Source organism: Geospiza fortis, unplaced genomic scaffold, assembly GCF_000277835.1.
Source record: "Geospiza fortis unplaced genomic scaffold, GeoFor_1.0 scaffold11, whole genome shotgun sequence".
Lineage (NCBI taxonomy): Eukaryota > Metazoa > Chordata > Aves > Passeriformes > Thraupidae > Geospiza > Geospiza fortis.
This window is the reverse complement of record NW_005054304.1, coordinates 8,302,364-8,324,079: the sequence shown is the minus strand read 5'-3', so window position 1 is coordinate 8,324,079 and position 21,716 is coordinate 8,302,364. Positions and strand designations below refer to the sequence as shown.

General features: G+C 37.2%; 1 protein-coding gene across 1 annotated transcript in view; it reads right to left on the bottom strand.

The window, feature by feature from the left end:
- The window catches only part of GRID2 (glutamate ionotropic receptor delta type subunit 2), a 673,693-nt gene that overhangs the window by 517,607 nt on the left and 134,370 nt on the right, over nucleotides 1-21,716 (bottom strand). The window contains exon 2 of the mRNA XM_005418132.2: nucleotides 18,901-19,056. Within this exon, the coding sequence (XP_005418189.1) occupies nucleotides 18,901-19,056 (156 nt within the window). The remainder of the gene's footprint in view (nucleotides 1-18,900; nucleotides 19,057-21,716) is intronic.

Genomic DNA, 21,716 nt, shown 5'->3' with positions numbered 1-21,716 from the left:
ATTCCTTCAGAATCCTGCGTTGTAATTTACACAAAAGAATTAGACACTGACTGCTCTCCATCTGAAAGCACTAGTTCATCACATAAAAAATTAAAAGCGTCAAATAGCATAACAGTAACAAAAATAAATTTGCTCTCCCTTGGTTTTTCTCTTCCTATTTTAAAATAGGTAATTGCACTGCATAGGCTGTCATAATGCAATTTGCAGCAGGCCTTGGTAATTTGCTAGTAGAAAAAAAATTACACTGTGTGGTAACACCTTGCAAATACAAATATTCCTGAAAGAAAGAAAAAAAAACCTAATGGGCAGAAATTATAACTGACAATAAAAGATTAAGCAAGTTTCAAAAGAGACCAGTGACCTAGGAAAACAGCCACAGCCACAACTAGAGACAGTTTTTACTGGAGTTTATTACTAATGTACCTACAGTAATAATGTTGATGATTGCTAGGAAGTGGGATGACACAGTAGCCCTAGAAGAATTCCCAATTTTGTCTCCTCCCACTCTCCCTTAATCCGGACTTCAAAAGTGATGCTGAAAATCAGAATCTTATTAATAGAAAGAATAATTGAAAGAATTTAAAAGCCTGGCAGAAATATTTCTTTGAAGTTGTCTGCTCTGAAGCCAAATACTCAACTCCCAACAACAGATAGGTGAACAGGGAGGCCTCTGAGTGCTTTCTTGGCGTGTTGCCATTAACTGAACAGCAGCTGATATTAATAACCTTTATCTAAATAATACTTCATACAGGATTAAACTGGTCACAAACTCTAGCTTGATGCTGTTGAAATCATTATGATGTAGTTTTAAAATCAGTATTTTCAATGAAATCATCCACTGGCCAATTCTATGTGAGTATCTTACAAGAGGGAAGTAGGAGGTGCAAGGATATTTGATCTGGTGAGTCACAACAAAACCACCTTTTTTTTTGTGATTCTTATGCCAAGAAAATTACAGAGTTAAGGACACTAAAACCTGTCTAAAAAGGAGAAGGTTAATGAAAAAAATGCATATTACACAGAACATCATCATCAACTCCAGGAAAGTAATAATGAGTATATTCACAATTCTGGCTTGCAGAAGGTAAAAAGTACACCAGAAGGACAAAAATAATTAAGAACATGTACCACTGTAAGAACGGGCAGGAGAGGAATCTTAAGAAACTTAAAGCACTTAGGGTTAAGGTCAAAAATCATGGTTTAGACACTGGCTATTTTCACGTCCATGCTGTAACTCCACACCAAGAAAATCTTGCCTGTCAGGAACACTTCAATAGAATTTAAAAACAAAAGTTAGCAACTCTAGAGATAAGAAGAAAACAGTCTAAGATATATATTAGGTGCTAGTCAAACTATGAATTGGAATGAAGATGTACAAACAGGCTTGAAGAGGAAAGCATATACAGGTCCTCTGTGTGTATGTAGCTCAGTACAAGGACACCAGCTTTGCTGACACACAACTTTTTAAGAAAAAAGAGTCTTACAGCTACCACCAATGTTACAAGTAGCATAAAAAAGCCAACACTCAGGCATACTGAAAAGACACTGTAAAAACAGTACCTAGCAGTGTTTTTTAAGCAAACTCTATTTTGGTAATAATAGCTCAATAAAACATCAAAGGTACATTACACACTATAGATAAATAACTGCTCTGGACCAACTGTAATTTGATTAAAGAGATGTTTCTTCCTGAGTTTGCACTCAGATAAAAAATTTTGCATATTTATTAGATGGTTGAAAATGTTATCACCTTAGCATCTAATTTGGAGGATGCAGATCCTTTTGCTTGACAGAATTGTCCCCTAAGTTTGGAATGGTGTTGCAAAAGGCATACACTAGCCATCAAAAATCCTGGAGTATTCCTGTCTCATCTTTTGTGGTATCTTTTGCAATACACAACCCACACATGTAAAAACTGCTGTCTTAGAAGCCCAGATCCTGCAGACAGACACTGAATTAGGACAGATAAATTTCACTGTCATAAACTTTATACACTGCCTTTTAATACAGGCCATTTTTTGTTCCTCCATTGAAAAGGTACACAAGGAAAATTACAACCCTTACCATTCCCAGTGGCGGAGAAATTAAGGAAAGCATTCAGCAGTGTTAAGTATGCCTTGGTAGCCTCTATTCATCCCTCTAGGTTTTGTTTCTCCTCCTGCAAACCTTTGAAGTTAAATGAAGAGGCAACACAGCTGTAACTCCCTGCAGCTTTGTGGGTGTGTGGCAGTTCGGCACAGGTGAGCTTCTGACTGCTGCACTTGTTTAAGCCCTGCAAGGTTTCCCAATGAAGCCATTTCCAAGAATCCTATTATTACCCTACAGCCAATTAAATTACCACATTCAGCACTGCTGAAGTTGTTATCTTTCACATTTGAAAACACTAAAAATGCAAATTAAATATACATTGTATTAACTGAATAAAACATGAAGCTCTCTTGCCCTCTTACGATAATGCAGAGCAAGGAGTAAAAGGTGAATCAGGCAATAAACTTAGGCTTGGCTACCCTGTATTCAGAGTTTTAGGTGGAATAAACAGATCTAATTTGTTTATACAGCTATTGAAAACAACCAGAACATGATGCCAGAGGAAGTGGGTGAAAGCAGCAAAACAGATGCATGATGCTCAGGGATGTTTAATTCTTGCTGCTTACACACAATCCCCTTCTAGTGACAGCAATTATCATCCTCTGAAATCTCTCCTCTACCCTATCCCTGGATTCTCCAATCCTTCAAAGACACAAATTAATCTGAAAGGCACTCACAGGAGCTTCCAAAACTTGCCAAGGGCAAGTGGTATTCTCTCAATCTGGGGAAAATTTCTTTCTTCTGCTTGGATATCTGCATTTTGTTATCATAGCCTTGCTTTTTCTGAGGGATCCTCATTACACTATGGGGACAGCCATTCAGAACAGCCCCACCACTGATGCTCTAAGTTAGAGAAGAAGGCTGGGCTCTGGCTGGCACAAAGAGAGACAGTGGGGAAAAAAAGAGCACTACCATTCCTAAAAGGATGTATCTTCAGAATACACTTCTATCATTTTCTGGAAGCAATCTCATTCACCAAGGACAAATGCTTCCCAATCAGTAAAACAAAGTGAGCATAATTCAAGAATCTTAAAAGGTAGCCAAGGAAATAATTGCTAATATGCTGGTACTAATTTTTAAAATAAAGATTGAAATAGTGGAGATTTTTCTGCAACACTAAAAGTGTTACTTCTGCAATAGTGAAGAAGGGTGACCTGATAACTACAGGACTCTCACAGCACTTTCAACCACACAAAGAGAATAATGAAAAATTATAGACTCAGAGAGCAGGTTATAATTGCTACCAGTGATTCTGAAGACTGTGAAAGGCTGAGCTAAAGTGCAGGTACACTTATGGGGAAAGACATATTTTAGAAGAATTTTGGAAAATTCCAAAGTAAGTCTTTGTATAAACTGCTATTTATCTAGAGAAGCAAGATTGCATGAAATGACAGCTATGTGTAGAACAGCTGCCAGGTAAGCTCAACAGACAGTTTGTCTGAAATAAAATCTGAGTTACTTATTCTACAGAAAACCAAATGCTGATCAAACCCTCATGTTGTACAGGAAGAGAACCAAGTAAAACACTAAACCAAAAGAAAGGAAAATTCCATGTTAAGGAGCACTACGAAATTTTCTTCTGTTCCCTCCTAACCTTATTCTCCCATCTTCTCCAAACTACGTGAAAATATTAAGCAACAAGAAAATGAAAGCATCATGTCCTAAACATTGAAGGATCCTTTTCTATGTTCTCCTAACATTATGGTGAAACTTCATCTCAGGCAGCCTGAAACTTCAACAGCCTAGGCTGTACTTGCTTAGTAATTTGTTCCAAAAGAGCAATTCTTAAGATTAGATCAGACATAGTTATTCCTCTTTTTAACTCATATCCTAGCTTAACACAAATCTCTCTGGGTACAAAGTAACCTTCAACCCCCTTTGCCCCATTGTAAATATCTTGTTCCTAGTCCATATGACCACAGCCCTGCAGATCTGGAAGGAGGAAATCTGCCATAGGGAATCCAGCCAAGGATCATGCGCTCCTTCCAAATTTAGTGATGTCCAGAACACAGTCATCAGAAAGACAAAAACTGATTCAACTCTTTCAAGAGGCAGCCTGGAAAGAGCAAAGGTAAATCTCAGAAAGCAGGTTATTTAAATATTCATGTTCCATGTACTTCTATAGTGAAACCTGAAACACAAAATTAGATTATTAAAACTAAATTATTTGAATCTGTAGATTAAGAAATAATTTTTGAAATCAGACTGTGGGCTCTAAAAGATTTACAGACAAGCTACCAGAAGCAGGTAAATGTCTCAAAGTTCATTGTCATCCAAGTATAACATAAAACCAGAGAATCATATTTTAATTTTCCAAAAGTTTGATATTTCCAAAACGGCAATCTATTCTATCCAGATATATATTCTAGCTGCCAGATGTAATGACTCTGCATGTCAGATACATCTGCCAAGTGATTTTTATGCCAGGTGAGGCTTTGGGAAACATCCACTTCAAATGCTTAAGTTGCTGCTACATTAGTAGGTTTAACAGAAAAAAATTACTGATGCATTTGAAGACAACATCTTGTACACGCTTGTAGCCTTGGAAACAACAATTTTATCACCAGTTAATATTCCATATGTATCCACACACATCTCTACCCAAAACTATTTTTTTTTCTAAGTATGGTACATTATTTTCCATTAATGTGTTGCTGGCTATAAATATCAAGAATTTATAGACATGGCTGATTTGAAGACAGATTTTCAGATTAGCTGAAATATTCAAATCTGTCCCTTTCTTGCAATATCATTGTTCAGACTTTCTGCAAAGAGGTTACAGGCATGGCTTTCTACTCAATTTCTATTTTGAAAGTGGGACCTAGAGAATTAAGTTTAAACCCTTCCTATCTCTTTCCGTGATCTATACATGAATTAAAGGAGTACAACCTAACCCCATGGGAGTTCACTTTTCAACTCTTTAAATAGCATTTGAGAGTACTCAATAGAAATCGAGAGAGAAGAGGAAAAAAATAAAGAGATCCTGGATTAGGCACATTAGATGAAAAATTTTTCAATTCATGACAAGCAGGTGCATTTCATGTTTCTATAAAAGTTTTTTTTTCATTTCCTTTTACAAAAGAGCCAGATAAACAAATATATTTTTAGACCTTGGGATGATATAATTTACTCTTGCTTGATAAATATTTACAGTTAAACTAAGTGTGGTTAATTTTGCATAAGTTCTTCTGTGCGTCACAAGTGAGGCCCTCAGAGACCACAATTCTTTCTTCAGACTCCAAAAAGAAAGATTCTTGCATACAAAAAAAATGAAAAAAAAATCTTTGTTGTTTCTTTCTCCAGCTTTTCTGTATCCTTTATAGAACATAGCTCTTTCCAGGAGATAATTATTTATAACTAAACTCTTTTGACTTAAAAAGTCTGTTAACCCCTCCAGTAAACACACACAGGCACCCCAAAAACTTCTAAACTTCTCCAAGTCTGTCAAGTATGAACAGTAGTACAATTGTAAAGACTTACACTTGTCTTTTGAAACCAAAATAGCCATCCTAATTCACCTCAAGAAACAGAGCAATTTAAAAAGCTGAAGAAAGTAACAATTTTCTAGATAAGAGAACTCACATTCATTCTGTAATCCTGCAGCTGAGTCAAAAGTAGAGATCTCCTGAGATGCAGACATCTCACCAAAACTTGCATTAAAAGATCTTTTGCTTCAAGCTGGGATGTTTATTCCTCAGAAATGTTCAAGTCCTCTTATATAAGTAATGTGAGTCTTGCAATGAAACCTGTACTGCTTCCCCAGTGGCCCCATATCACCAGAAGCATTCAAAATCTGAGGAGGGTGCAGAGCAGGTGCTCTTCAAGCCACTTTTACTGTGATACAGACAATAAACATGTACTTTTTTGTTTACTTGGCCTCTGCATCTTCCAGAAAAAGCATTTAAAAAGTCATCATGAAGTTTCTGCATTTGTCCTTTGGACAGTTTATCAAAATCTCTTGTCTTAACACCACAGCATTCTAACACGCACATCAGTCATGTTTGGAAAGACATGAACAAATCTTTAAATACTGCTTCAATATTCTTCACTTTTTACCATCCCTCACTCTCTCCCTACACATCAGTGACCAACTTCAGAACTTGTCAATTTGTGAGAAAGAAATCTTATCTGAAAACATACAATAACAATTTGTCTCATTTCCTACACTGTTTCTGTTGGTTTTTGACCTTTCTTACATATCTTTGCACATTTCAACTACCTTAAATATTGCATACTCTTTTGCAATGTGAAGAATCTGAGTTTAAGTTTGAAATGAATTCTGCTGAGAAGTGACACCCACCAAGATCTCAGCAGCAACAAAGTTTCACAGAGAAAACACTACAGTAACCTAGTTTTATTAATGCTATTTTGTTTCTATCTTCAAAGTCTTGACTTTGAATAAAATCACTGTAACAGACACACTGTTGAGCCTATGGATTTTTTTACATGTAATATTTTCCAGCTTGCTAATGTACACAACTGATCACACTCAAGTTATCAGAAAGATTTGCTGAGCCTGACCCTTCCAAGCATGAGTAGCCATACTGATTTTAGCGGTAATTTAGAACGAAGAACTTTTCATATTCATAAAGCTGGATAAAGACAAGTACTTTCATTTTCAATTCTTATATAAACATATCACCAAAAACGGCCAGATACAAATACTTGGAGATGCAAGCAATAACCATCCAGAAATAACCAGCAAGAACAAACTAAGCAAGGGGAGAAGAATGGAAGATGTCATCCCTTAAAGAAAAGCTCAAAAAGTTCTCTAGAAGCTGTTTGTAGAGGAAGGTACTATAGTTCAGCAATACAAGAATTCCCATGAAGGAAAACTACTCAAAATTCTGCTTTTCATTATCAAAGGCAATCACTCATGCACAGATACTTTGGAAATCACTTTCTTTTTTCATGTTGCAAAATAAATTACTTCTCCAGTTCAGATAAAGAATCACTGAATATTCCAAGTTGGAAGGGATCCACAAGGATTATCAAGTCCAACTCCTGAAGCCAATGAATAGACAATGAGGAGGGTTCTACATGAGTTGGTCCCTGCATTAAACATTAATAGATATGAAAACCAAAAAGGGGACAAACTTCCAAGTCACTATTTACTGCCAGTGATAGGAAGAAAAGCTAAGCCTTTCCCCTTAAATTCCCTTCCCATTAACACAAGAAGTGAATGCAAGTTTATTCACAAAAAGTTTTTCTTCAAGAACACCTTTGGCAGTTCCAAAATAGCGTCTATAAAGGCACAAAGTGTGCAAGCTGAAGGCACAGAGCACACACACACAGGAAAAGAGATTTCAAAATTCCAAATAACAAAAAAAAAAGAAACATCTGGAATTTAAAACTCTCACACAGAAGATACATGGGACCAACTCTTACAAGGCGACTGTAAAATAACAAAACTTGAGACTTACTATTTAGGTGGAAGTTCCAGAAAATAACTTGAAGCTTAAAAACTAATACACTGATGTGTAACTAGTTTTAAGAATGTCCTTAATATTAAGAGTGCAGGAAGGACTATAGCCTTCTCATGCTTTTGGAATCTGCTGCTTTCAGCTGCCCATTCCCACTTTCAAAGGACTGTTTTCAAGGCGCAGTCCTTACAAACATCACAGAACATGAACCTGTCGATAGGTTTGACCAAGGAATCATGTCTTTCAAAGCCATCCCAATTGTAGCAGCAACTGACATTGTGTTACACAAAGAAGAAATTCCAAAACTCTTCTTTGAACCGTAGTTCATGTCAGACCTGGAGCATCAGGGGTTTCCAAAGGAGGCTTCAGTTACCATCTGTGATACTGCAGAGTCTGTTCTGGCTAGGAATAGAAGGTGACCCTGTATATTCACTACCCATACTCCCTGGAGCTTCCACAAGGAACATCTGCAAATACATAGAAATTTCTAACTTTCTTGTCAAGTTAGACTGCACATGAAACGAATATCTGAGCAGCAAAAAATAAAGATCACACAAAGAGAAGAGCTATATGTCAACTAGCAAATATGTTACATATATCAACCTAGGTAAAGACTTGACACAAAAGCTGAACTTAGAAAATCTTGAGATGTGATCTTGGCAAGACCAAACATTTACAAAGTACATTTTGGAGTTTTTATACTAGTTGTGTTCAAATTCCAAGGAATCTTAGGATTACAGAACTTGCTAAAAACAAGTATGTTAAAACACATTGCCTTTCTTGCTAAGTTTATTGAAAGGACTAACTGAGACAAGCCATAGCCAGCCCCATTTGTTATGTCCATAGCTGCTTTCCCTATGCAGAAACCAACTCCCGAGAATTTTGATGCTATGGAACACATCATAACCTGTCAGGTTGGTTTTTACGTAACTTTGTGACGATTCAGAGACAAATTCAAACAAGTCTTACTGATCTAAAGGCTCAGCTGACTGAAGGTTTAAGTAGTACTTTGTATCAATTATGACCACTTATTCTTCCTTCTGACAAAAAATAAAAACAAATTTTCACAATAAATTTTAATAATAGAGTTTCAGGCATGAGTACTATGCAAAGAAAAAGAAAATGTTAGGGAAATTGTCCATGATAGAGAAATACTGAAAAATAAATATGTTTTATGCTTAAAAAGTCATTACTTGAGTGGGACTTATAGAGCCACTCAATAACTGCACATGGAGCTTTCCTGGATGCCGACCTTTCAAAATGTTAATCCACCAAACAATGAAATTCAATGAAAAAATATCCCAACTGCAGAATTCCTAGTAACTCAATATAATGCTGTTATCTGCTATTGGAAGGTATACTTTTTACATTAAGAAAGAAGTAGTTGTAACTAAGAAAGAGTACAAAGAAAAGCCTATCCTTCCCCAAATCCATGAAAATATTTTTCTCTACAGTTTTTTTCTTGGTTTGTGGTTACTGGTTTGGAGTTTTCTTAATATAAAGATGAGGTAGAACAATACCTCTTTTAATGCCAGGTAAACTAACACAGCAAAGAACATTACTTAAAAAGCATTTTCTTAAGTTAGTGCTTTCAGAGGCTTGTTTTACACTCAATTATTTCTATTCTAAATCGAGGTCACTGTGTTTTGCTAACCCAACTGAGCTAGGTGCTGCTTGCTCCTATGTTGTATAGGTATCTTTAGCCTCTTTCTTGCTCTCACCACAGTAGGCCATTTCTACTCCATGATGTGAGGAACTCAACCATTAAGCACACAGAAGAATACAATTCTGGCTCAGCATTTGATGCACCAGTGCCAAATTAAGAAGGGAAAATACATTTAAAAGCAAGCTAGCCAAATCAAAGTTGCATTATGCCTTCATCTGTACCAATTTACCCCCTTTCCCTTTCTATCAGAAAATTAGGAATAGCTCAGACCTCCAGAAGAAACTCAGATTTAATGTTTTAAATAGAACTAATGAGCCTTTTTACAAATGTCTTGACAAGTCCCTATTTTACATCACCTCAGTCATCAGATTGCACCCATTAGAGAGAACGTTAACTGTTACAACATATGCTTTTTTTTTAACCTCCTGGTAAGTCTGAATGGATTTCATTTACCTCAAAACATTCACCTTCTCTCTTCAGGAAAGAAAGTTTTCATACCCTTTTTCACTGAAATGGCATTTCAGAAGTGCAAACGTCTCTCCCCTTGGGGTGGCTGATTCTTTCTATATTTGACAACTAACGATCATTTACTTTCAGCTCCTGGCATCCAGCATTACAGCAAGCTGCTCCAACATCTGGCTGCACCTGGAACAGGGAGTTGGTGCTCCCCTCCCGTGCCCTTAGCAAGGGCTGGCTATCGCAGGGCTTGCCGCTGAGCCACAGCTTGCTACTAAAGACACGTAATATTTCTGAAAAACAAAGTAGCTTCTTGCTGGCTTCCTTTCCTGCACCAGGTCACAAAGGGATAGGAGGAACATAAATTGTTTACCTGTAACATGAAACTGCAATTTCTGAGTACAGCACTCTGCTACTCTGATGACCAAGCCCTGTACATCATAATGCTCTTGCTGTGAAACGTAGTGTCAGACGACAAATTTCTGCAGGCTTTTACTTATTTAGCTGTGCTTTGTGGCCTGGCACTCTGGAAGATTCGTTGTCATTTCAAACTTTTTTCCAGACGTCAGAAGGCACAGCCATGACCTGCAACGATGTTTTCTGCTCTCAGCAATACCAGAGGAGCTACAGCCACCCGGTACATTTGGACAACCAGAGGTGCAGGATGTGAAAATGCCGCAAAGAACTACAAATTTCTGGAGAAAATAAGCCCTTAAAGTAAACAAAATAACGAATACCAGCTGCCAAAGAAAATTAAGTCACTGATTTGGGATTGCTTAAGTATATCCCTGCTCAGGAAAGCCTTTAAGCAGGTGCTTAATTTCCACATCAAGTTAAGCCCCATGTGTTAATTCTTTATACCCTTACATAAAGATTCCAAGCCCAAACTCCCACTCATGTGTCAACAGAACACGAAAGGCTCTGCAAGACTCCCATTTCTATTCCAAGCTCAGAGTAAATGTTTTTTAACTACCATCAACATTACCTGTTTCATCTGCCCTCTGCAAGTGCTGCACTTAGTGTGGAATCCTTCAGAGCAGCTTGGCTCACTTCAATATTCTTTCAGACTACACAATGAAGAACTTGAAAAGATTGGATTTTATGGAGAAAAACAAGTTTCAGAAGAGCCTATAATCACAGGAGCTAAAGGTCCAATGATAGCCAAAAGGAATGAGCATTAAAATCCTACAGAAGGCATCCTTTCAAAAAGATAACACAAAAGGTTAGGTTATGCTTTTCCAATACAATTAGTGTTTTAATAAAACTCTTCCTAGTTTCTGCATCTGTCCTTATAACTGCACTCTTTTGCCCAGATAATTTTTCATGAATTGATATTTAGTCAAAATTACTTGGTAGTGTACAATACAAAGGGTCTAAGTAACAGGGAACCAAGCTAAAATATAATTAATTTTCCCACCTAAGAGAATGACCTCCATAATTCACTTCAGGCTTCACCTCCAGAGTTGTCACGGCTCACTTCCTCATTACCAAAATTAGATTTTAAAACACCACTGTCCTCCATAAAGTACACTTTGTCTCTGGTTATACAGAGAGAGAGAGAGAGAGAGAGAGAGAGAGAGAGAAGAGTGTATTTAAAATTATTTGAAGCACACAAATACCCAATTCCCTCAAATACAGACTCGTCTACTTACTAAGAATACAGTGACCAAAATGCTAACAGGTTATAACAAAACCAGCTTGCAGATGAAACAAAATATTTTTTGAGAAAAGAATTAAAAAGTGCAAGTAAGGCTCAAAGGGGAGCATTAAATTAAGAAATTAATTGAAATTAATTAACTCTATTGACTTTTAGACAAGCATTGAAATACATAGATGCAGCAAATATGGATCTGTAAGGAAACTCGATCTCTGTTTGTATGGTGAAACAAGGACTGGATAACTTTCACTTAATTCATAGAATTTAGCTAGGACAAACAAAAGCAAAATCTCCAATTAAGATTATGAGAGGACTCAGGAGGACTCTGTACAGCAGAAAGGAGCTGAATGCAGCAATTCATTGCCCAGTAGTAGCCCCAACCTGCTGGAAGCTTGCAGGCTGTGAGGCCTGTCTGGGAATATACATGTCTGCTTGGACAGAGATGATTGACTGCTCCAGTGATTTTAGTGGACACTGCTTCACAAAAAAGATGAGAAGGAAATCCAGATAGTGTGTCCGTTACTTATTTAAGGAGATTACTTTAGGGGACTGATGGCTCAGGGTGCTAGTTAAATAATTGGCATCTAGGAAGATGAAGCATCTCTCATTTACTTTGTCTCTATACTTCTGTTTGTTAAAATACCCCAAAACCCTCTGGGCACAGTGGCTTTAAATGCTTAAACATACTACTGATATTGTTTAATCACATCACAATCTGCATAGCTCTCTTAAAAGTAAACCCCTAGCAGTGTGTCAGAGTACATCAACACAGCAGACTGATGCTCCGTGCTTAATGTATGAAAACACATATTGGGCACTTGTGAACTGCAAGTGGAAACATGCCTATTGTAAAATCAGAAATGATCCAATCTAGATTTAAAGTGTAAGTACTGCAGAATAGCAGCCTGTCCAGCTTTTCCTACAGTAATGTGATAAAATTCACTCTGCACCTCGCCATCAAAAGACATCACACTTGTCAAGGGGGTATTTATTAATTTATTTGATCCACCTTTTTAAAAGGGGTTAGAGGTTAATAGTCTCACAGTCACATGCTTTTCAAGCAACAGTCTTGGAAAGAAATTCTTTCAAGCCTATTAAAATTCCTGCCTGTCACTTGAAACTGGAAGCTCTGATAAAAAATATCAAAATCTGCCATAAAAATTAAGTCGAGCCAAACTTTGGCAACTGAAAATGGCAAATGGCATCAGCGTTAGGAAAATCACTCCTGGTGTTTTCAAGTCATGAGGAAGCAGGGAGGGGGGAACACCCCAGAGAGGTAGTGGTGGGTGATGCAAACTCTGCAGCACCAAAGCCCTTGGTGCTTCACAAACACCTCACACAGGCACCTTCAGTCACAGCGTTGCATTTGAATGCTGCAATGCAGCCAAGTGTAACGGGGGATGTTACCAGGTCTCCTGGCCACCTGAAGAAAAGTGGTTTCCATAGAAACACTAGCATTCTTTCCTTAAACCACAACAAACACGCAGCATTCCTAAAGTGTGCATTCAGCAGGGTTTAGGCACTCTGGGGGACAAAGTGGATAACAGCACCTAAAAGATGCCAGGATCTCGCCCTAGCCTGGAGTAAGGCTCTTGCCTCAGCAATTCGGAAAGCCTGCTGCAGAGAAAGTTCTTCAGCCACCATAATATTCATAGCTTAATTTCTCACTTTGTTTAAACTAGTCTGAAAAAAGCCATTCCTGACAGGAATGACATTCCTGAGTTGTTTTTTTTTTTTTATTGTGGATTTGGGGGCATTTTTTGAGCTGAGCAGAAATTATTTTAATCTTCAAGTATCTGAAAGTCTAGTGCAGTCTACAGCTGCCAGAGTTTGCTTTCAAACTGGAAACAAAGATAATGGAAGCTGTCTTACAATAAAGAAAACATTACTACAGAAAGAATTTGCAGCTAGAAAACATTGGGGTTCAAACCCCAGAAGCTGGAGAGTGATGGAAGTCTTGGAAGTACTGCATCAGCTGTACTACTCTAAAGCCTTTTTGAGAATCAATCTGACCTCCTTTTTACAGTCTCTAGTGTGTTCTGAGTAGATTACTTCCGGGCAAAGAAAGGTCACAAAACCTTTGAAATCATTGCTGAAAATGTGTTAAATGTGCATCCTACTCATCCTAAACAAAACCTCTACTACATGTCCCTTTTCTACTTCCATACGTGCTCACTCCTCCCTACTGTTTTCATATGAAACCACTGCCTTCCCAACTGTCAGGATGTTATAACCAGTGTATCAAGATCTTTTTTCTTAAGCTGTCAACACTTGGACTCCCATGGCACATTTATGCAGATTGAGGATCCGATTTTGTGGGGTTAGGAAGACTTAAATGAGAACAAAGCCTGTGTAAGGGAGTAGGCTCCTGACCCGACATCTTTTGAATAAAGAAAAGTGCTGCAACTTCTGGTACATTATGAGAAAGCACAGAGGACAGGTAATTCAAAAAATCTCCTATCATATTATCTGAAGTGCTCATGATAGAAGCAATTTGCAATTGCAAACACTTCCAACAGTTTCTGATTTTACAAAGGTGTTTTATATCATTATTGAAATGCTTCTCCTTCCTCTTCTTCCTTGAGTTTTTATAGCTGAGATCCTACTTCATGTTTTCTTCCTCCTCAGTATATCTTTTCATATCAAAATCCATTTTATCAGGAAATAAAAAAGCAAATCGGAAATGAAATGGAGGGGCAGTGAAGAAGTTCAACCCTGTAAAGGTTTAATCTCAAACCAAACATGTACTGGTTAATAAACAGCACAAGGAAGGCTGAGAAATTTCAAAAAATAAGTGACACAAAGTGAAAGAAAGTTTAGCAGTCCATGAAATCTGTGGATTTAAACAGACTTCTACAGTGATCAGAGAAATGGGAAAGGACAATCTTATTAACACTCATCAAGTCCCGAAGGCCAAAGCAGATGTATCCATCAGGTTGTAATTTCTGACCATAAAACTTTGCTTGAATAAAATCCTGCATGTGACCTTCATACATATTGCTGCCCTACAAACCTCTGTTGCTCTACAGCTGAATCCCATTTAGTTATGACTCACTGCCTTATTTACTTCAGTGATCACAATAAGCTTTCAAAAGCCATTACGAAGGCTTGAGTTGGTGTCTGTAAGCATACTCTGGTGACTACCCTGAATGACAAAAAGGTTGGGTTAGGAAAAATAAAAGAAAAATAAGCCTCACACATATGTGATTGCAATAGGAAAATATGTTCAACAAAGTTAATTTCAAGCAGCTTCAGTCAAACCTATTTGTCACGTGTTATAGGTAACCTGTAAAACATTGGATTATTACAGAATTATCATTCAAGATAAGTAAAACATGATATTGTCCAAAAGAAGATAAAAAATAGTTAGGAGAAAAGAGTACGATTAAAAAACCCACCAGCACTACATGAAAATAAAATGTTTGCCATGAGGTTAAAACATTGCCAATGGATCTCCAAGGACAACACACATCTTTGGCCGAGCTCTGACTACTTTCCAGATGCTGTGGATGCCTCAAGCACCGCAAACTCCTGCAGAGTTTGCTCCATAACTCTTGGTGTGCAAGTGGAAATGGCAGCATGAGAGCTGAGGAAACTGTGCTGCTCAAGGACATGTATCAGCACAAGCCAAAGCATTACATCTGGTCCAAGCTACCAAAGCCACCTCCCTCCCTTCCCTTGCCACAAAAATGCACAGGCCATCACACATTTTCCATCAGCCATTCAGCTACTGTATGGTTGGACTACTAATGATAAATTAAGGACTGGAGGAAACAGCAGGCTCTGAACCATAAAATTAAAGCTTTAATTATTAGTGTATTGAAGTAAGCACCAGCATAATAAAATTAACAGAAAGATAAGACAATAGAGTGATTTTTCTGACAAACACGAACATAAGTGTTGTATTTATTTCAACCAAATTTCCCAGTGAAAGAAAAAAGACTTCATAGAAAAGAAATAGAGAAGCATGTCTCTCATATAAAAAAACCCAAAACTACAGTTTAAGTATACATAGAACTCAAACCCTTCTGAAGGCCTGTCCCACCCCTATTTAAATACTGCTGTAAATTGAAGTCTCACAGGAAAGAAAGTAAAGATCATACTAATATATATTATTAGCACCAGTATGGATCTGGATCATAATTTCTTGTTTCATAGTGCCAAATCACTGCCTAGCTGCCATACAATACCTGACTATCCCTACTTCTTTTAATGTCTATATACAAAGAAAACTTAATTTTCTGCTTTTTCTTTGTGGTACCCAACATGGGCACAGCATAAAAAAGCCAAATCACAATATTCTCCCTCTCTCAATCACACAAGCACACAAATATTTTGAGACACCGCACAGAAGAGTACCATAAATATTGTGAAGCATTTTGTATTGAATAACGAAAGAAAGCAAGGAACCTGCCACGTTGGACATTTCCACAGGTGTCACTGTGACAAATCTCAGCAACTGGGCTGCAGCTTCCATAAGGGTATGGCATGAACCACAGTTGCTGCTGGCCCTTTCTGTGGCCAACAGAGGGAAAGACTAATTTTCCTAACTTAAAGAACTTCACCTCCTGTTTCTGTGCACTAGAACATAAATGATCCCTGAGGGCACTTCCAGTGATATTATGGGGCATGTCATTCCCAGGTCTTCTAGCATAAAACCACTCAGCTTTGCTACAGTATCATCCCCCCCCCATCAGAGCTGTTAAAGAGATGCCCTAAGGTACAAGTGGAAGACATTTAAGGGCACTGTAATAATTTATAAAAACAGATTCAGAGGGAAGAACACAGTATTGCACAGCTGGCAATCCTCTCAAATTATTTATCTTTACATCCCAAAATCATTAGGAAGTGTCTGAGTATTTCTGTTTACATTGTTTGGAAGTTACTTGCCAGTCTCAATAATAAAGTGAAATATAAGATTTTATGCAGGTTGCTCATTACTGCATCATTACAAAAATAACTCTGTACCTCATGTCTTGTTTCATGACATCTTTGCTCATGACCTGTTGGATTTTTGAAATTCAGTCCTAGGCAAGTTCTTTATCCTTCTCTATTGACTGAAAAGGGCAGTTTAAAGACAAATTTAGACCAATTTTAGACTGATTTTAAGCTATTATTATTAATCTAATGCTTTAAATAAGCATTTTAACAAGCATTAAAAGTTGGGGATTTTAAAGGCTCTTCTGTAGTTCATACAATGAGAAAAATGTCAAAACTTTAAAAAACTCCAGTTATTGTGGCCTAAAACAAAGCAAACTTCAAGTAGTTTATATAAAAATAATTAAAACAAGCAAGTAGTAAACAAAATTAATAGTATATTTTTGAACACTTAGGTTGTGCTTGATAGGAGAGGCCACAGACCTCAGACTCAGTGGTGTTACGATTCCAAGGAAAGGGTCATGTTTGCATGAAAAAGGCAAGCTTGAGAATACTGAATGTCACACACTGAAAAATATGAGATTTAGTCTTGTTCTAGTATTTCTTTTCTAAATAAAAGACCATAATGGCCTGAATGTTTAAATGAACATTTTTTCCTGGTGTTTAGTACAGTGCATTTCTGCTAAGCATTTGTCCCAGCTATAAACCATGTCAATATGCCACTTTTACCAATATGTGGCAAAAGTTAGAGTGGTCCCCTTCCCTGCTACTAATATTTATAAGAAATACAAATAAGAGCAAGGGATGAGTGATATAGAGATACAGAGAAAAGGAGAAAGATAAGAAACTGGTGCAAAGGAATTGAATTATTACGCTGGAGCTGCTGCCTGTGTTCAGTTAAAACAAAACACATTAACTGTGGTAAAATATTTTAACAAGTAAAATGTCATCAATACATACATGCGAAAGATTTTAAAACCTTTGTTCTTCACTTGGATTATTCCAAACAAAACACAAGGCCCTTAAAAATAGGGAATATGATATCTGCTAGGCATGTAGCTGTATTTAACCACGCATTTACAAGAAACAGTTTTTACTGGAAAATATTGAACTCATCAATATCATAGCAGACCTTTCACTCCCTCACCAGATGGTAATGAAATTTATGTCAAATCTGCTCCATCCACATTTCAAATGTTGACTACACTTTCAACAACAACAAACACAACTTTTCCATAAAATAATAATTGAATATTGAAATACTAGATCATTAATTCGTTTGATAGTTCTACTTTACTTGGCCTTCCTAGTTTCTCTAAGTCACAAATAAGGTACTTAAAACATAATTTTGTGAAATAGTTTGCAACTACTCCACCACAATGATACAGGAAATAAATAGCTAAGTTTCAGAGTTAATTAATGCTAAGCACAGAGCATCAGCTAGCATTAGCCATCCTGGATTAAAAAAAAAAAAAGCTAAAATACCAACGATGTAGAAGGCATCTTAAAAAGATGGAGTTCACTTAGTCATTTTCCCCTCTGAATTCTAAAAGTATTGAGTAGTTCCAATTTCTATGTTAGCCTTTTCAGATTGAAAGAGATGAAATTGATTCTAATTGGAATACTCTCAAAATCATGTATTTTACTGCTTCAGCCATATCAAGCAGAGACTGCAATGCTTCTCATTACGCAGACCTAACTACTTGCAAAATTTAACAGAACAAAAAATTACTAAATCACTAAATTCTCAAAAATTAAGAATGTCATTGGTAAAAAACCAAAATAAGCATTAAAGACTTTTTCATTAGCATTGCCTTGACAATAATCCATTGAAGCCAAACCTTTGATTTCACGAATATTGGAACAACTAATTGCATATTTCTCTTAAATCTCAAGTGTTTATACAGAGCTAGAAAATAATCAAAATTTAGTTTTGTTGTTAAGAAAAGTTTAATAATATAACTGAAATAAATAACTTTGGCATCTCAGGCAGAAGTTACTGTTCCAGAACAGCAAAGAAATAACAAATGCTTAAACCCCAAATTTGAATCCATATTTCTCAAGACTTGTCCCAGCAGTCCTTCCAGAGAACTGCTCAGTCACACCAGTGATTTACTAATCCAGCTCAGAGGGAATTCAAATATTATTTTCTCTTATCATCCTGCCACTACCACAGGAACCCAAAGCAATGTCGTCATCCCTTCTCCAGTAATTGTGGAATGACACAAAGGACAGGCTGAGAACAACAGCCTGTATGGGGCACAGGCAACTTCCTGAATCTTCAGGTTAACCTAATCCCCTCTTTAAAACAGGCAAGCTTCTCAGGTGGGTGGGCTGAAAAGGTTATCCACACAACAACCTTTGTTTCCCAACAAATTGCCATTAGTTGCCCAAAATTAAACCAAAAAGTAGTAGGAAGTAGTCATCATTTTGACAGAAACTTCCAAGCAGCCTGGAAAAGGGGCAAGAAGTAGGCAAAGTGTGCCTGACTTCTTTATCACATTTCAACAGCCTATACACAGAAAACGGATAAAAGCTGACTTTATAGCTGTAAGTCGCTAGGACCAACACAAACCAAAGCAGCTAAAACCAAAACTAAAGACACTATTTGATATTTCGTATAAAAAAAGGCAATAAAAATGACAAATTCACATAAAGATAGGAAACTATCAAGGTAATATTTTGCATGTCACAGCAGAAACAACAACAGGAAATCTTTTTAGTTGTCCTACCTTCTTGAACTGCCTGGAAAGGATTGTTGCCATCCACAAATGTCACTGAACATGTGATTTTCTCTGTTTGTAAGATTTCATCATTCTGGTTGAGATCTGCTACTGCCATTCGAAACACTTCCTCATCTTTTTTGGCAGATTCATCAAAAATTGCCCCTGTGGAGGAAAGAAAGAACAAAAACAAAAATCACATTGCACCTTTCATCTGCAGTATCCCAAAGCACTAATCATAAGCACTTACGACATTTCTCTGCTAGAACATCATCCCTTCCTCAGTCCTTAAAAGAAGTTTCTCTCTATACAGAGCCCAGAAGTTGTTTCACAATATACAGAACGTTTGCATTCTGACATAATTTAAGACGCATATTGAAGGGAAGCATTGATACCAGCTAGAAATATTGGGGAAAGCTAGTTAGGAACAAAGCAAATGATCTGCGTAAGAATGTGGCTATGAAATGAGAATTGAGTTTCTTCCAAAGGTGCTATTTAATATATCGAATGACTACAGTGGGCTAGGATCATGTCTACTGACAATTAAAAAATACAAAGTTCAAACAATGTGATAATAAGCCTAAAAATGTAGCAGTACTGGGAAACGAGGTAGAATTGACACCCACAATCAATAGACAGGTCAGGAACCAATATGAATTATTTCAAGTGTAATACCTCTAGGATCTCCAAAACAACAATTCCAGATAATTGTCAGACTCTTGAAGTCAATAAGTTAAATTTAAATTTAAATGGTTAATTAAAATAAGTACTGCCTATATGAATCTGACAGAAAGTGAATGTTCTACCTATTTCTTCAAAGCATTTAAGCAGAATGTTATAAACAGGGAACCAACAAACTCAAGAGGAGGTAGCAGAATGAGTGCCCAACTCTCATTTAGCCAATTCTTCAGGTGTATTGAAAAAGAATTCTAAAACTAATCCAGAGTTTTCAAGCTTTTTTTTTCTTTAAATTATAGCATCAATTTTAGCATCACTGATTTCCTATCATTTTACACTTGCTTTTTGTATTAACTATTTATCCAGAGATGGTTCAAAAAGTCCTATGACAGATGCTAGATTGTTTGAAACCTTAAAATCAAGGCTATTAGATTTTCAAGCACCTTTCAAGCTTTCAATCTCAGGCAGTAGATTAGAGAGACAGAAGGCTGCTTTAAAACCAGACTTTTGAAAACTGTATTTATTTATTCTTGAGTGTCTGTTGTCAGTACAGAACTCAGCTAAGGCAGTAAAAGTGTCAAGGCAAACAAAGACAACAGAAAATGCTGATCACTGAAGGCTGCAGGTAAGCACCCGCAATCAGAGCTGGAAAGAACTGAAAACTATTCATTTAGAGGAAATGGCTACTCTAAGATAAATAAACTTCATACACAGCGCTTGCTGTGTTTTTCCCACTGACCTCCGACACTCATCTCGCTGCCAGCACCACTCATCCTTCATGAGCATCATCTCTTCCTACACTCTGACCGCTTTGACTCCAGCATTTTCCCTCCTGAAGCTCCTACCATCTGGAACAGCTGTTCTTTACCTCTCCACCTCATTCACCTGTCATCTCTGTGTAAATCTCAGTTGAAAACATTCATTTTCCCCTTGCCCCCATTCCATTTTTCCCAGTTTTATTTAGCTCCATAAAGCAAAGCTTCACATGGCCGTGAACACGCTCAGTATGCAAGATGTTACAAACCCTGTCTTCTCCACAAAACAGCTATTGGTGGATACATGCAGCATTTAAGGGGACAAAAAACTTTCCAAGACACATCTTAAAACATGTTTCTTGCCTCATGGAACTCACACCATGAGGAACCCACACAGGCTTCACTTGGGGGTTACACCCATACTGCTAATAATGACACAGCCCTGCAAATATTTAAAGGAATGATTCTACATGGCTACTTAGTAACAAGGGTAAAATTAAGGGGGAAAAATAATTAGCAAATAATTATAGTAATTAGTCAAATTCTATCCCTGTAGAGTAACTCTGCCACAAATGCTACACTGTAAAGTGAACATACACAGATTTCATGCACACACAAGGCAGATGTTGACTGTGTTGCAGAAGACCATGGCAAAACAAAGATCTTCCAAGCCAACACTACAGAGTACAGCTTCTTATTCAACAGATGGGAAATGCCACCTTAGGCCTGGCTTGGTCCCCAAAATAACCCAGGTCATTTATTGAGTAGAGGATACAGCACAGTCCCAGGTAACTAGGTTTCTTTTCTATGTGTCGTCATAAAAAGCCCCTTCGGCACCTTTGCCCTTCCACTGGGCAACTGAGGACTGCTGCCAAGATAATCCTGGACTGGTGAATCCATCCAGGTTCTCAAGAGATGAACCTTCTTTACAATCTTGTCCTTTCACACACAGGTATTCCTAATAAACTCCTATGCTTTTTTCCAGTTTCTCAGCCTGCAAGAAACCATACCTCTGGCAGCACCTGAATGTATAAGGGACTGGGCTAGATCTAACTCCATGGCTTTTTACAAATGCTGCTCTTTCTCACTTGAGTACAATGCCTCCCCTTTTGCTCTGACCACTGCTTATGTTTTTATGGCTCCGTATTTCAGACAGAAATTTCAAAATTTCTCCTATAACCAATACTATATCTGACATTTTAAAGAAACTACCTCACAGAAACAACATCACACATGTTCTAGTGTAGGAGTATTTCCATAAGTGAAACACATAGATATATAGGTGAATTGCAAAAAAAATTCTAATCATGGTTCATGTCTGAGCATCCAAGCAGGAATTCAATTATTTTCCTTTAGAAACTCAAGCCTTATTCATTAGAGTATCTAACTTCC